Raw genomic sequence first — 15106 nt, 5'->3', positions numbered from 1 at the left:
CTATTTATCACCTCCCTCTGACTTTAGTTCTATTTTAATATTCCGTGCTGGCACTAATCTAATATCCTCAGCCATGAGTAATTATCAGCGCCCCCTCTCGCCGCCTGTGGCCCCCCCTCACCGTGCCATGCTGCCGTCATCGCCTTCGCAGTCATCCCCCCCATTCCTGCAGGCCTCGACTTCTCCGTCAAGGCACAATGCCGACTATGCAGAGGATCATTTGGACTACGAGCAAGATTATTATGCGCCGCAGCAAGCAGATCATCGAGGTGCCCACGGGCAATACGGATACGATGAATACAATGAGCGAGACATGTGGATGCGGCGGGAAATGGACCATGGCCACGCCTACGGTGAGTGTAGCTTTGAATGGGTGTATTATGTTAGTAAATAGCGCTCATGTCATCCACCCTCCCGTATTGAATTCTCCACAGATCAATATCTCGGCCATCGGGCAATTAACGATCCCAATGCTGCGGCCAATTGGCCATCATTGGCTCCTGAAAACAATAGATATCACGACACCAACTATGACGGCCATCCTCACTACGACGCTTACACACACCACCCAGGCGGTAACCCGATGTACAATGCGCCCAACTCTCAACCTGGTCCTCGCGATCACGAGTATGCATACGACGCTTATACCACTCGGGATCCTGTCGACGCCACCGCCGCCCCCGGAACTCGCCGCACTAATTCGTATCTGCCCTACAGCAATCATTCTTCGGAACCCTACTCGCCGCCGCCCGCCCAAATGCTTTACTATGACGAGCGGGTGGAGGACATGCGTGATCTAAAGGGGGGTGACACTCTGAGAGACCAGCCCCCCTACTACACGGCAAACCCCCATGCCTACGAACCGGACAGAATTGGCCTTGCCAACATCTCGGAGCATCCCGAGTCTGCCTTCCCCCCCGGGGTAAAGCCCTCTTCGGCCGTGCCCATGTCGAGCTCGTTCGGCACCTCTGCCCTCCCCCCCGCCATGCTCGCGAAGAAGCCCCGGCGGCGATGGTGCGGCTGCTGCCGGTCCCGTAGTTGCCTGTACACCACCATTGTGCTCCTCCTTGGCTTGGGCGTCACGATCTTTTTCTGCTGGCCTCGCGTGCCCTCCGCCCACTTCAAGGCCCTGTCGTCCGACACGCCGGCCGCCTCCACCAGTGGCGACTCCACGGCCACGCAGGAGTGGAAGCTGCAGTTTACCATCGATAACTCGCAAAACTGGATCCCCGTCAAGCTGAGATCCTTGCAGGTGGCTACGTTCGACGCGCAGTCCAACGAAAAGGTCGGAAGCGGCCAGCTCAACGATGTGACCCTTATGGCGAAGGAGAAACAGCAGGAGCTCTCAATTCCCCTCAAGGTGGCGGTCCCCTCGGCACAAAACAATTCGCAGGGCCTGGCTACGTGTGGCTTCCAGCAGTCAGGCAAGGAGAGCCCTAAGCTCGACCTGAAATTCGAGTTGACGCTAGAGATCTGGGTTTTATCCTGGTTTGGCTATCGGCCCAAAATGTATGACCAAACGAACGGCAATGCTAAATGCCCCAGCCCCTTCACCTAGTGCTGTCTCCGTGATGGCGATTCCCTTCCCTCTGCCCCGTCCCCCTCTCCTCTTGCTGTTCCCCTTTCATCTCTCCCTCCCTCTCTCCATTGTGTACATAGCTTTTCTTTTTTGGTTTGCCTTTTCTGTTCCCATATTCCCTGTTCTCTTTGAGTATAATTAAATTCTATTTCTATTGACACCTCTGTGCTAATGTCTCTTTACTAGGCTCTTAAAGCTGCTTCATTTCTATGATACAGGTGGATTGGATTTTGCTATTTAACGCTTGTTAATGGGAAGTTGTGTTTTCCCCCATAATAGTAATAAAATTGAGTTATTTAGCAAAAAAAAAAAAAAACGACCAGCGCCTCGCTAATATTTAGCCCACTACAGTGCGCTATCCTAGGATAGGCCCAATTCCTATCATAAGAGCTAGGCCCTCAAATTCTCCTGGAATGCGAAATCATAGATTTAGCATCCAACGTGGCGTGGATTCGCTTATAGGATAGATACAGGTGAGTATCCCCATAAAAGCATTTCACCACTACCCCTTCTATCGGCTGTAATCAGAAAAACGTGTTCTTTGCTGCGTTTGTGTGCCAAACCATTTGCTCTCTAAGATTTCGTTTTATCTATGCCATTATTTCGGCGTGGATATTTATTCATAATCCATTCACGCCTGCTGCTGAGTGCAACAAGAGTGTTATTACTATTAAAATCATGCTCTGACGAAGCAGAGAAAGTGAGAAATTAATCAGAGAGAGAATAGAGGACTTAAGCAGATAAGAGTGAGAATGTAGTAACGATGGTATATGGATCCTGTCCAAGAGCAAATGTTCATTTCCTGCGACCCTCGCTCGTCGGCCACTAGAATAAGAGCAGGGGAGTCAGTAAGAAGGGGGAAGGGCGGGGCTAGTTAAGACGATGAATAGGTTACCTTGCCTTCCCGAGGGCACTTGGTCAACGGCCTCCAAGACACTTCCACCTCGCCCCGATCCAAGGGAGCCAGCTTTTTGAAGGCGGCCTTGGTCAAGTCAATATCATTGTCTCGATAACAGCCGGCGCACTGATCCACCAACTTCACCACCATCTTCCCACCGTTAGTACCCTTTCCTCCCGCCACCTCGATGCATTTGTAGCAGAGATTAAGGCCGCCCTTAAAGGCAGCAATCATCGAGGAATCCTGTGCGTTGTAAGCAGCTAGGCCCTTGCGTCCGTAGCAGGCTGCATTGCGAAGGTCCTGACCGCTGTACCAAGTGGTTCGATGCGTGTTAGAGGGTGCTTTACGGCCATGGCCCTCGGATTTCCCCCGTTTTTCAAGGGAGGAGGAAAAGTGAAGCCCCACTGAGGCTCGAGCTGTGCGCCATTCAGAGGCGTGGGTCACCGTCGGCAGGGTGACAAAGAGGAGCGACAAGGAAACAAGCAACGGGAGCTTCATTGTCGAAAGTCGAAGAATTACAGGTTGGATAATAGGATGTGGATAGAGACAAACACAACAGACACAGAGGCAATTAGCGGATGGGGAGTAAAACAAGGAGAGGAAGAGACTCTATGACGGAAGGGGGAGAAGCGCGGCTGATCTCGCCGTGCGAGAGAGAGAATATATAGATGGAACAAGAATATTAAATCATCGGGTATATACTTAGCGCGTATAAATGAAACTGCAACAACTTTAATTGAATTCATTTGACCCCTTGAAAATTTCTAATTTGTGATTAGCACTCGCGCCAATTTTTATTGCGCTAAGTTTGACAACGGTTGAAAGGGGATCGGACAAGGCCTGCTGTATTACCCTCCCCCAATTAATATGAGTCTGGCTTTCCCAAAATCGAGCGCTCCTATCCGTCCGGCCCGGAGAAAAATTCCACTGGAGGCCCCTCCTCTTCCCAACTATTCTACATCCATTTTAGCCACTCCTGTCAGGACTTTCCCAAACCGCCCTGTCCCGCTCTTTTTGTTGGACCGCCAAGAGAAGCAATCCCCACCTGGTTCACACGCGTTTTGGGCTTCTTTATTCTCCATAATACCCCGAGTGCGTTATTGAAGGCTATCACTTGGTGCCCGATGCTCTTGGCATTACTACCCTCTACCCTTTCACTCTTGGAATCCCGTGAGAGATCGCACTAAGATATTCTCTAAGAATGAGGACGATGTTTAAAGTCTGTAACATTAAGGCTGAAAATTGCTCTATAATTAGTATAGCCAGGTGATTGCATTCTCTTTGCTACTTCCTCTGAACTCGGGTAGTTATAAAGAGAATGAAAACACCTGACTCTTCCAAGTAGTGCAAGCCTTCTATGCTCGCAGCGTACCCCAACACAAACAGGCTCATACTATAGCAATATAACAATAAAGTCTATACTCCATGATGACCCTGAGGGGATCACAGTAGCAATAGTTGGCCCAGGCGCTATGGCATATCAAGGTTAAAGTGCACTATATTGAAATTGGCTCACGACAGAGAACATAGATTTATTACGCATCTTCAACTAACAAAAAAATGAGCCGCACACTATTCGATGCGCACTCAATAAATGGCTCCTAGGATAAGGATACAACTCGATCTGACGTGCTTCTCAGAGCAAGTAAGCGACGGAGGTTACAAAAACTACTTTTGCTTTGTTGTATTTCTTTAGCCAAGGTTGATTTCTTGCCCCGAGCCTCTGCTGAACGCAATTATTGTAAAGCACACATGCTACTTTCCATATTCTATTTTGAAGTCCAAGGGAGACAAATATATATTGATCAAAGACAGTTTGCATTAATGACAATGAATATGATGCCGTTCTATCAGTGCTATCTTTGAGGCTATAAGTAGCTTCATTAATCAGCACTCCATTGAATACCCTCTCCAACTTATCGGGTGACGGGTCACTTGTCACTCTAAATAAATATGCATTGCAGTATATTAAACCGGTGGTGAACGGTCAATACTTAGGTCCGAAGAAATCCCCATTTTCCCGTCGATTTTCTATGAATTTCTGATTGAAAGCAAGCCAAGCCACATATCAACAAAGATGAAAATGGTTCAATCGGTCAACTTTTGGATCACAATCGAAAAAAGGTTCCTGTAAAAAATATGTTTGCCGTTAAATCGCTCGCACACACTCTCCGCTCCTCCGTTCGCCATTTCTCTGCCACCTCCGCGTCACGCGGCCACGTTAACCGCGCCATCATTATCGGCAATGTCGGACGCGACCCCGAGGTCCGCGAGCTCCGTGATGGCCGCAAGGGTGCATTCTACACCGTTGGCACTAGCGACTCGCGTAAGGATCGCGATGGTAACTGGGTCCGTACTACACAATGGCATCGCATTATGAACTTCAGTCCTGGAGCAGTCGAGTGGGTTGGAAAGAATGTACGCAAGGGAGCTCTGGTGTGCATTGAAGGAAGCATTCAATACAGGACCATGACGGATGCAGAGGGTAAGGAGCGGGTTCAGACATCCATCTTGCAACGTGAGTATACATGGAATGGCATCAGACTAAAAGAGAGGCTAAATTTTGTGAGTTTATAGACGAGGCCACCATTCTGCGGCAACCGCAGCAGCATTCTCAGGAGGACTCCTCGGCCTCTGAGGAACACTCAGAGCCGGAGTTCACCCCCGAAGAGACCCAGGAGCATCAGAGGCAGTAGAGTAGAAATGACCTTTTTTATATTGTTTTTTAGTCTTTAAAGTAAAAATAAACGCATACGCTTAATTTTTTCGCATCCCTAATGGCATGAAAGCTCAACCTATTATTACAATGGTGCAGCATCACGGGTGGGCATTCAGAATCCCAGGAGATAGGTGGAAGAGGCCAGTTTTCTTGGAAAAAGGAGGGGGAGGTGACAAACCAATGCTAGATGAGTCACATTTATGAAGCCCATAGGGTGCAAGAAAAAAAGAGATCATGGCAATGATTATAATACTATGTTCCGATATACGCCTACAAAAGACTTCTTGCCTCGATGGATATGAAATTATTGGAAATAGTACGGGTACTGATAGCTTCCATACCGGTACAGCGGAAGCATCATGGCGGGACTACCCGGTGAAACTAGGTCAACGTTGCTCGCGAAGTAAGGAAAGGATCCGTAGGGTAGATGGCCGGAAAACGGCGGGTACCCTATTCCCATCGCAGAGGGCCAGCTGTTTTGAAATTCATAATCGCGCCATTTGGAGTTAAAGGCATGATCAAAGATGCCGTTGGTAGAGAGTCCTAGGACGGCGGATGTGACCTGGGCCGCAGGCGCGCTAAATTACATTCAAGAAATGGACCCATTCATTAGTGACATCTATGGATATAGGTAGGGAAAGTACGAAATACTTCAGCCCGGTCGAGTATATCGGTGGCCCGATCTTGGGTGCGCGCGTTGAATGGTTAAAAATGGAGTCAAAGATACCGTTCCTCGCCAGGCCCCAATATGAATCCTGGTAGCGCTTATACCACATGCTGGATGGATACGAGGACGTATAGCCGTTATAGGGTGGGTGGGTGTAATAATACGGGTCATTATCATGAAGCATCCGTTTGAAGATGCCATCCTTTGAGAGAAATGAAGAGCGACGAAAGCGATTCCCGAGAGCAGACAATCGTCCAAACCGCTTGCCTGAGGTACTGGTGGTGTGCGGAGGAGGGGGAGGAGGTTGCGGGGTAGGCATTTAGCCAATGTAAGTTCGTCGTAGAGGATCCTTTAGAGTCAATTATTTGGCCCCTGTGAGCTTTTCAGGGAGAGAGTGGAGCTGATTATATATCACTGGTTTGTGTGGATTGACACCGTTGCTTAGTACGATTACCTATTTCTTTAATCGTTAGATGGGGTACGTTTGAGAGGTTCAAAGTGAGTTTTGAGTTTAGAGGTTGGATACAGTCTGAGTAGATCGCTCAAGAATATGTCAAGTTGGGGATAGAGATGTTTTGTCAGCTGAAGCAGGCCTTTTTTTTTTTGAGAGGTTAATCTGTAGACCGTAGCCAACACATTGGTTTGATATTTCAAGTTACTCAGGAGGCGGAACAGCTAACACTTACTTCGGTGTAATCCAAGTGGCAAAGTATTCTATTGTGCTATGAGACATAGAGTATGGGAAAGATGGAGGAAAGGGAAGATACGTTAATGAAGGAAAGGGATTGAGAAGGGAATCTAATGAATGCCTCGGGAATTCTATCCTTAGTATATGAAAGAAACAGTGGGTCTATCTTTATTGCAGGAAGTTTCCGTCACGGGACATCGCAACATTACTCCACCGCCTCGTAATGTCAACATGCTTACCAGATAGCAACCGTATAATTGCTTTTAATAAGGCCCACGATAAAGTTATTTGACTCAAGAGGAGGGGGGATGAAATGGCGAGAGAGGGCTCCTGCCTCCCTAAGAGTCAAATCCATCCTCGTGCTCTTTGACTCCACACTGTGACTGCATTCCAGCCACAGACAAACCTTAACTGAAATGTTTTCCTTTATTATAGTCCGCACGTCATGGACCTCCCTCTTCAGTCCCCAAATTAGCCGTGCCAAACTGGGATGGAGCCATCCAGAGGCATGAAAAAAAAAATAATTACTAAGGCGATACACTGCTGCTGCTAGTGTAATCACCCATTCTTCGGTGGCCAAATATGGTGGTATTACACGTGACTCCATTGAGTTTGAAAGGGCGGTTCTTTGTGAGGCCTAAGAAATGTCATGAATGCGCTCAACCGGTTTGGTAAATCGGGTCTTATTGGCTTGCCAATCAGAGAGGGATTTCTGGCCTAGGTTTGTATGGCAAACCATAGCTGTTATAGGGGCGGATGCCAAAGCCGAATTTGGACGCCCCTATGTAAAGGGAGCCTTTCAGCTCCAATTTTCTCTGGAGCTCAGTGCAATCCCGAGGCTGGACTCGTGGGGGCCATGTTTACATATTAAACGCTAAGTATCGATGCCGCCCACAGGTTAGTCCTTAGACCCTACGTGGCTGGGCTATCAGTGCTCTTCGAAAATAGCAACCAAGTGCAAGTCACATTCCGTAGGGCTCATTGGGTGAGGTTTTGTTTACGATATCCAAGCCACTCGAAGTTCAAGTTTTTAAGATGATACCGTTTTCTTCTCCTGCCCTACCTCGGTTTGCATCACTAGGGCTCTAGCTGCTATGTCATCACTTTCCCAGCAGTTAAAATCGATAGGTGTTGCTGACCAGCGGCAAAAGTCGCTGGCCAAAAGCCAACGCTTCCGCGCCTCTTTCTTATTTGATGCAAAGCAGGCCGCAGACCAGGACCTCGATACCATATACACCATCGGGATTGCTGGGCTCGCGGAGCTGCGGGAGCTGGACGAGAGATTTGCAGCCTATGAACGGACCCTCTTTTCAGAGAGTATGAAGGGTGTAGATCGATTATTACAAGTGAGTTCAAATATACTTGGAATGGAATGTGGCATCGTTTATTTATCACTCCCTTCCAACTTGGCAACAGACAAAACAAGAAAATTCGAAATTGGACGAAAGCATCGAGACATTTTTACGACAACTTTCACCTCATTTTTTGTTAAATCCTGCCGGGAAGGCATTAGAATGGCTCATTCGAAGATTTCGGTAAGGCTTACAATTGGATTTAAACTTTTTTGGATTGGAAAATCTGACGTTCCTCATGTTGTCCATGCTAGCATTCACGAGTTTAATGTGGATGCCGTGATGAAATGTATTTTACCCTACCACGAAACCAAGCAGTTTGTAACCATGGTAAACCTTCTGCAGATAGAGTAAGTTTTGGCCGTGATCATGAGCCCGAATTCACCCTGATGCTAATTGTTTTGTCCATTGTTCAGAGAGGGAAGCCTGTGGTCCTTCCTGCTCCCACTGAAAAAATCCAAACACCCCCTTGAGCGAGGAAATCTTGTGCAGCGCCTGGTGAAAGACCGTGCTCTCCTCGAGTTTGTGTGTGAGCTGGTTTCCACCGCCTCTTCCAAGCGGCTGAGTTTCCGGACTCTCTTCGCATTTCATGCCTCCACCCTTGTCGCCTATATCCAAGCCGTTCCCAAGGTGACGGACGACATCCTCACCACCATTCTGCCCCATTTATTGCATGGTCTCAAGTCAAAAACGGAATTCCAGCTGGCAAGTTATATCGTGCTCTCTCAGGTGTGTGTCCGCGCCACCCTCTCCAACGAGGCAGCCACCGCCATTTTGGTGACGGCCACGCAACACGCCGCGGCTGAGCACATCATCCAACTGCTGCTCTTCCTGGTCCATGTCTGCCAGACACAAGAGTCGCTCGATGCGTTCCCGGCGCGCGCGGCCGCAAGGCTGGTAAAGGTGCAAGGCCTGCCCGAAATGTTGGGCGAAATTTGCCGCAAATATCAGTCGGACCGCTTCATGGCCCTCTTTGTGAGTAGCCTAATTCAGGAGAAAGCCCGGGATAACTCCAAGATTTTGGACGCGATTCTGCAACGGCAGGACACCACCCAGGACTTCTTCCAAAAATTGGTGGACAATCCGGAGACGAAGGAGAGGCTGAGCGTGATGGTGCCAAGCCTGATCTTCCAAAATGAAAAGGTGGACGCCGCGTCGGAGGATGAGGCCGAGGAGGACTCCCGACTAAAGGTGCGAGTGACGGATGTGAAGAGCATCCAAAAAATCGCCGATACGCTGTTAACGAGTGCGACGATGGAGACAGAGGTCAGCCAGCTGCTGGCCGCTGTCAACAGTACCGAATACAGTGAGCGCGTCACCGCCGTGTTTGTCCTCACGCGATTAATATGGAATTTAGAGGGGGACAAGCAGAACGCGGTCGTGGCACCCTTCCTGACCGCTCTCTTCACCAGATTGCGTGACGTCAACGAGGGCGTGAAGCTACAAGAGGGTGGATTGCCCCCGGACAACGCTTTCAAGAGGCCGATCGACACGGAGCGGCTGTTTATGTTTGGTGTTCTCGGGGTGCTCCAAGGCTTAAAGGCCCCCAAGGCGCCCATGGCATGGCTGAATGAAGCGGGTGAGAGTGCAGAGGTGGTCGCTTACAAGAAAACCGTGGCAAGGCTCTACTGCTTCCTTGCATCTGGATCCCACTTTGCCAGCTGCGAGGAGAAGATCCAGCGGTTGCTTGAGAAGCACATCGGCGAGAACGTGATTGAGTTTCTGGCCAAATTCTGGACAGACGATGTCATCCAAACCCCCGTGCTTGTGCAAGCTCGCTCGCTCCAGATTGCGAACGTGTTTTTCGCCGCACACGCCGAGCAGAACTCCACCCTCGACTTCCAGATCGTGATACCCTCCCTGCTCCTCGCTCTCGGAAGTCCCTCCAAGCCCGTGCGTCAGGCCGCGGTGACCTGCCTTCAAACCCTCTCCAAATTGTACTCCAACTTCAAGCTTCCCACAGAAACTTCGCGTAAGCGTAAAGCGACTCCCTCTGTGCCGATCTTCAAGCTGGACGCTTTCTATGGCCTTTCGGCGTCGGAAGAGCTCCAGTATTTGCCGGCTGGTGTGGTGGCAGAATTTGTCCGTGTAATCCTGCAAGCGAAGGAAGAGTTCCTTACCAGTGGCGACTACGTCTCCCAATTCCTGGGGCAGAGCCTCAACAAGGAGTCCAATGATACCCGCGCCACCGTTTCAAAGAAAGAAACCCTCCTCTCTTTCATCGGATCTCACGTTCTTGCATTCCACAAACCCGTCGCACAGCTTCGCCTCGTGCAGCTCACCGCTTGCGTGCGCTCTCCAATGAAACTGACGATTCTCCTGCCATTGATGCAAAAGTCCCGCCGCGAGACGGAGTTGATGATCGCCCTCGTGAAATGCTTCACTCCCGCGACGGCATCGTTGCTGGACGGAAAGAATACCGCCTATATGAAGGTGTTTTTGGGGCTTCTCCGTGGAAGTGGAGAGGGAGGCGAGAACGAGAATGCGGTGCGCAGGGCAGCTCTGGCCCAGATCACCCCTGCTCTCTTCGAAGCACTCAGTCCGGCTAAACAGGCTGAGCTCTTCGCCGAGCTGGTAGAGCTCGCCACAAACGCGGAGCAGGAGATTGTCAAGGCGGTGAAGGGGGTGTTGAAACAGTTGCCAATCCATGCACAGCTTGTCGCGGGCGAGCTCGCCACAGTGCAGGAGGCGCTGGTGGAGCTCGTCAAGGTTGAGGTCATCAAGAAGACGCGCCGCACAACCCCCGACAACGAAGCCCTACAGCCCCTCTATCGCCTGATCACCCTATTGGAGATGCTGGAGTACAAGCCAGTGCGCGAGGACGTGATCCTTGTGCCCGCTCTTTTCGATTTGTTAGCCACCATCTTCAACGGCGAATGGCAGGATACCCCCGTTTCACTCGAGTATGTGAACCAGTTGGTCATGTCGTCACTCACCTCCATCCTGAGAGAATGTGAGAGTGTGGAGGAGAACGCCATCAGGGTGGATCTTTTGGTCCAGTGCATCCGCGCGACTGGCAACCCGCAGACCCACAACCAAGCCCTGCTGCTAATGGCTGCCATTGCGCCACGATTTCCCGAGCGTGTCTTGCACAATATCATGCCCGTGTTCACCTTCATGGGTGCGAATGTACTGCGCCAAGATGACAACTACAGTTTCCACGTGATTCAACAGGTACGCCTAGGTTCTACTCTGTGCTCCTTAGTGAATGGCTAATTGTTTTTTTTCCCTTCCTATAGACTCTGGAAAAGGTGATTCCTCCCCTCGTGGCCAGCCACCGTCGTGCTGCAGAGAAGAAGGACGACCACTTTGTTCCCCAGGTCAAACCCATCATCAAGGTGTTCGTGGATGCGCTATTCCATATACCCAAGCATCGACGCCTGAGATTGTTCACCATTTTGATCCAAACGCTCGGCGAGACCGAGTTCCTCTACGCTGTCCTCACCCTCCTCCTCGAGAAGTACACCGAGAAGCTCCAGAAAGGACACAACTCCGAGGCGGAGTCGTTGTGCGAGTTCTGCCTGACCGTCTCGAACCAGTTTGCGCCCCTCTCCCAGATGAAATCCCTGATCTCTCTATTCGAAAGTCTACTCAAGCTCCCGAACGAGAAGCTCGTCGAGCAGGAGAAGAAGACCAGAGGAAAGAAAAATGCGGCGCGGACGATGGAGATGGAGGTGGAGACGGCGGAAACGTTCTTCGATTTGGCAGAGCATTCCGACAAGCAGCTGCGGCAATTCAAGCTTGCTACGCTCAACTTCGCTGGTCAGCTTCTGGTCAACAAGGCTTTCACCAGCAAGTCCGCCCACACTTCCATCGAGGAGGGGGATGCACTCTATCTCAGAATGTCCGAGCTCTTGCTACAACTCATTGCCTACTTCGGCCAGCACCACAAGGCGTATGCGGCCCGCGACAACAGCGTCCCACCGGTAGTGAAATTCTGGCGCGGCATTGTCAAGGTTGCGCATGACGTGCTCGACAAGGTCAATGGCATGTTGTCGCTGCCTGTGTTTGTGCGCATCATGAAGGAGCTCTTCCACCACAACGAGTTCTCTGTTCGCCGTAAAGCCATGGTGTTGTTCAACGAGAAGGTGGCTTCCACGCGATCCCACGCCGGAGAGCAGGATCAGGCCCTCTTTATTGAAATGGCCAAAGAACTCGGGGACATTCTAGGGAAAGCATCCGACTCTCAAGACGAGACCGAGGTGGTCGGCAAGCAGACCGCACTCGTCTGCTTGACGACGCTGGCCAATCGGTTCGGAAAGACTGCGCCCAAAGCGTTTGCGGACACCATGCCCCAGCTTCTGGCCACTATGCAGCACCCCAGCGCCCAGGTGTGTGTTTCGAGCTTGGTGTGTTTGGGCACCATGTGCCAAGAGCTTGGCCCACACGCTGTGCCGTATCTGCCCCAGTTCATGCCTATCATCCTGGGCATTGTGGAGGAGACCCTAAAGTCGACGCAAGGTGAAGAGGGCGAGCGATCCACCGTGGTCCTCCAGCTGAGTGGCACGGTGGCGCTGGAGACGGTCGTTCGCTGTCTGCCGCATTTCGTAAGCCCCTATTTGACGCGCATCCTGGGTATTGCACTGCACCCGAAGCTGATGGGGTACGAAGGGAATGATGGCAAGAAGCAGCAGGCAGAAGAGCGAGCACGCCAGATGCTTTCCCTGATGGCAACCAAGGTCCCGCCGCGCGTGTTCCTGCCGCCTCTGCTTGCCTGCTTCAACCAACTCACCGACCACGAGCTCCCTCTGCTTACCATGCTAGACACGCTGACGGAAGCCGTTGTGGCGATGCCACGCGACGCCATCGCCGCGCACCAGGCCGTTCTCTTCAAACATCTCCTCTCCATGTTTGATCTCCGCCGGGCTAAGCCTAACCTTGCTTACATTGACAAGGCTGAGGAGCACACGCTGGGCGCGTTCTTGGAGCTGGTAATGAAGCTGAACGAGTCCCGCTTCAAGCCTATGTTCCTGAAGCTTGTCGACTGGGCCACCGTAAGCGTGGAGGGGCCGGAGGACTCCAACGCCCGCTTGACGGTGTTCTACCATGTGCTGGACGGACTTCTCAACAAGCTCAAATCCATCGTCGCGCCCTACTTTGGGTATGTGATCGACCACTGCATTGGTCTCCTGAACGCCTATGCTCAGGAGAAACGAGATGCCTCGGAGCCGCTATGGGCCTTTGTTATTGAGGCGCTGCACAAGAGCTTACTCTACGACAACGATGGCTTCTGGCAGGACAAACTCGACGCGCTCATCGGGCCGCTGGTCGACCAGCTCTCCATCACATGCCCCCCCGCGCTGGTCACTTGCTTGGGTCAGCTTGCCGTCACTGCCGGAAACGAGGCCCACTGGAAGCCGCTCAGCCATCGCGTGCTCATGAAGACGCGTCACGATTCCGCCGAGGTGCGGCTGGGTGCGCTGAAGGTGGTGGAGGAATTCTACTCTCGGTTGGGCGAGGAATTCCTGATCTTGCTCCCGGAGACAATTCCATTCCTGGCGGAATTGATGGAGGATGAGGACGACAGAGTTGAAAAACAGACGCAAGAGGTTGTGCGGCTGATCGAGCAGTACTTGGGAGAGAGCCTGGACAAGTACTTCCACTAAGGCCCTCTTTGGCAATGGAACCTTTGGCCCAACAAGACAACCTCCATTATCTTTGCTTTATTTTATTTTATTTTCCCTTCGTGTGTTCCTGCATTTTATCGATTTGGAAGTTTTTGGGACGACCAATAATTACTTAATTCTGTGAGAAAAGTTGTTTTATTTTATTTTATTTTTTTTTTTTCGCTTTGTTCACACCTGATATCTCCACCCTCTTCTCCTGAAAAATAAAACAAGAAATAATAACGCGTTATCTGCTCCATGATCTTTTAGCGTATTTTCCTGCGATACCTTGAATATGAATAATAATACCAACTACGATATCGGATGCGATTTCGAGGTGTGCATCGACAGCGTTGAGGGCGCGATCGCCGCTGAAAACGCTGGTGCGGCGCGAGTAGAGCTCTGCAATAATTTGCTGGAGGGGGGCACAACACCCAGCGCCGGTAAACCCTCGCTTTTTTTTTGTTCCCGGGACGGTGAAGGGTCTGAGGAATTAATGGCTGGTTGGATTTGAATTTTGATAGGCATGATCTCGGTTTGCAGAAAGAAAGTGAACATCCCTATAATGGTGAATGAATTGCTAGGGATTGAGCTAGATCACTTATTAATGTCTGATTTTACTCTTTTCATTTCCTCGCTTATCATGCCTAGGTTATGATTCGGCCTCGGTAAGTGCCTCTTCAGCAGAGTGGAGAAAAGCATTCTTTTTGACTCCCCTTTATAGAGGAGGGGATTTTTGTTACAGCGAAGAGGAATTCGAGGCGATGAAATACGATATCGAGGTGAGTTAGACATTGGCGCGTGCATTCTACATCCCTCCGTTTTCCCTGATCCCATGCATCCCATAAGATGGCCAAATCTTTAGGCGCGTATGGCGTTGTCTTCGGTATCCTCAAGCCCGACGGAAGTGTAGATAAGGAAAGGACAAAGATGTAAGTTGGGCTTATGTGTTGCTGGCTGTATGGTCATCTCCATAAGACATGATTTCTCCTATAGCCTCATAAACTATGCGCGGCCGTTGCAGGTAACCTTTCACCGTGCTTTCGACATGACCAAGGACCCAATTCAATCGCTGGAGGATTTGATATCGCTTGGCGTGAATCGTGTGTTGACCAGGTTTGCATTAGATTATACGGCCATCTCTTGTATTCCATTAAGCCCACAAGTGTTCTATAGCGGCCAAGAAAACTCAGCCTACGAGGGCCTGGAGCTGATCACAAAGCTGATTGAACAAGCTGGAGACCGAGTGTCCATCATGCCTGGCGCCGGTAATAAAAACCTAGACGTGCTCTTTTCCTCGTTTTTCTTCATTTAACCCATTATTTTGCGGGCAGGCATTAATGAGAACAATATCGGCAAGATCATGGCCGCTGCCCACCCAAAGGAAGTGCACGTGTCCGCTTCTACAGTGGTGGATTCGTCCATGATACATCGTCCCTCCGCTCCACGTATGACCACGACCTTTCGTGCCTCCGAGTTTGAGATTAGACGAACTAGCCAGCAACGCCTAGAGGAGTTAATTCAGCGCTCTTCCGCCATCGAATAGCCTCCAATTCTGAGTGCATTTGGTTGATTTGGTTGATTTTTTCCCCTCTTA

General features: G+C 50.5%; 6 protein-coding genes across 6 annotated transcripts; 4 read left to right on the top strand and 2 right to left on the bottom strand.

The window, feature by feature from the left end:
* Positions 1–73: 73 nt before the first annotated feature.
* VTP21DRAFT_2854 (uncharacterized protein) lies at positions 74–1558 on the top strand (the record flags this gene model as incomplete). The annotated part of the gene is made up of 2 exons (XM_069393092.1): positions 74–353; positions 435–1558. The coding sequence occupies 2 exons, from the start codon at positions 74–76 to the stop codon at positions 1556–1558; spliced, it is 1404 nt and encodes a 467-aa protein (XP_069250102.1).
* An 816-nt stretch (positions 1559–2374) lies between these two features.
* Positions 2375–2975, bottom strand: VTP21DRAFT_2853 (uncharacterized protein; the record flags this gene model as incomplete). Its single annotated transcript, XM_069393091.1, has 2 exons — positions 2375–2404; positions 2475–2975. 2 exons carry the CDS (start codon positions 2973–2975, stop codon positions 2375–2377), a joined length of 531 nt encoding a protein of 176 aa, XP_069250101.1.
* Positions 2976–4616: 1641 nt separating this feature from the next.
* On the top strand, positions 4617–5173 carry VTP21DRAFT_2852 (uncharacterized protein; the record flags this gene model as incomplete). The annotated part of the gene is made up of 2 exons (XM_069393090.1): positions 4617–4995; positions 5055–5173. 2 exons carry the CDS (start codon positions 4617–4619, stop codon positions 5171–5173), a joined length of 498 nt encoding a protein of 165 aa, XP_069250100.1.
* A 327-nt stretch (positions 5174–5500) lies between these two features.
* VTP21DRAFT_2851 (uncharacterized protein) lies at positions 5501–6182 on the bottom strand (the record flags this gene model as incomplete). The annotated part of the gene is made up of 2 exons (XM_069393089.1): positions 5501–5774; positions 5848–6182. 2 exons carry the CDS (start codon positions 6180–6182, stop codon positions 5501–5503), a joined length of 609 nt encoding a protein of 202 aa, XP_069250099.1.
* Positions 6183–7645: 1463 nt separating this feature from the next.
* Positions 7646–13509, top strand: VTP21DRAFT_2850 (uncharacterized protein; the record flags this gene model as incomplete). The annotated part of the gene is made up of 5 exons (XM_069393088.1): positions 7646–7897; positions 7968–8086; positions 8158–8253; positions 8320–11077; positions 11143–13509. The coding sequence occupies 5 exons, from the start codon at positions 7646–7648 to the stop codon at positions 13507–13509; spliced, it is 5592 nt and encodes a 1863-aa protein (XP_069250098.1).
* Positions 13510–13804: 295 nt separating this feature from the next.
* Positions 13805–15055, top strand: VTP21DRAFT_2849 (uncharacterized protein; the record flags this gene model as incomplete). The annotated part of the gene is made up of 8 exons (XM_069393086.1): positions 13805–13952; positions 14034–14077; positions 14161–14177; positions 14234–14291; positions 14359–14441; positions 14506–14625; positions 14686–14777; positions 14844–15055. The coding sequence occupies 8 exons, from the start codon at positions 13805–13807 to the stop codon at positions 15053–15055; spliced, it is 774 nt and encodes a 257-aa protein (XP_069250097.1).
* Positions 15056–15106: the final 51 nt, after the last annotated feature.

The sequence above is a fragment of the Calcarisporiella thermophila genome, assembly GCF_041956535.1.
Source record: "Calcarisporiella thermophila strain CBS 279.70 unplaced genomic scaffold VTP21scaffold_15, whole genome shotgun sequence".
In the NCBI taxonomy this organism is placed as follows: domain Eukaryota; kingdom Fungi; phylum Calcarisporiellomycota; class Calcarisporiellomycetes; order Calcarisporiellales; family Calcarisporiellaceae; genus Calcarisporiella; species Calcarisporiella thermophila.
Note: the sequence above shows the minus strand (reverse complement) of the source record. Positions and strands in the feature narration are given on the sequence as shown.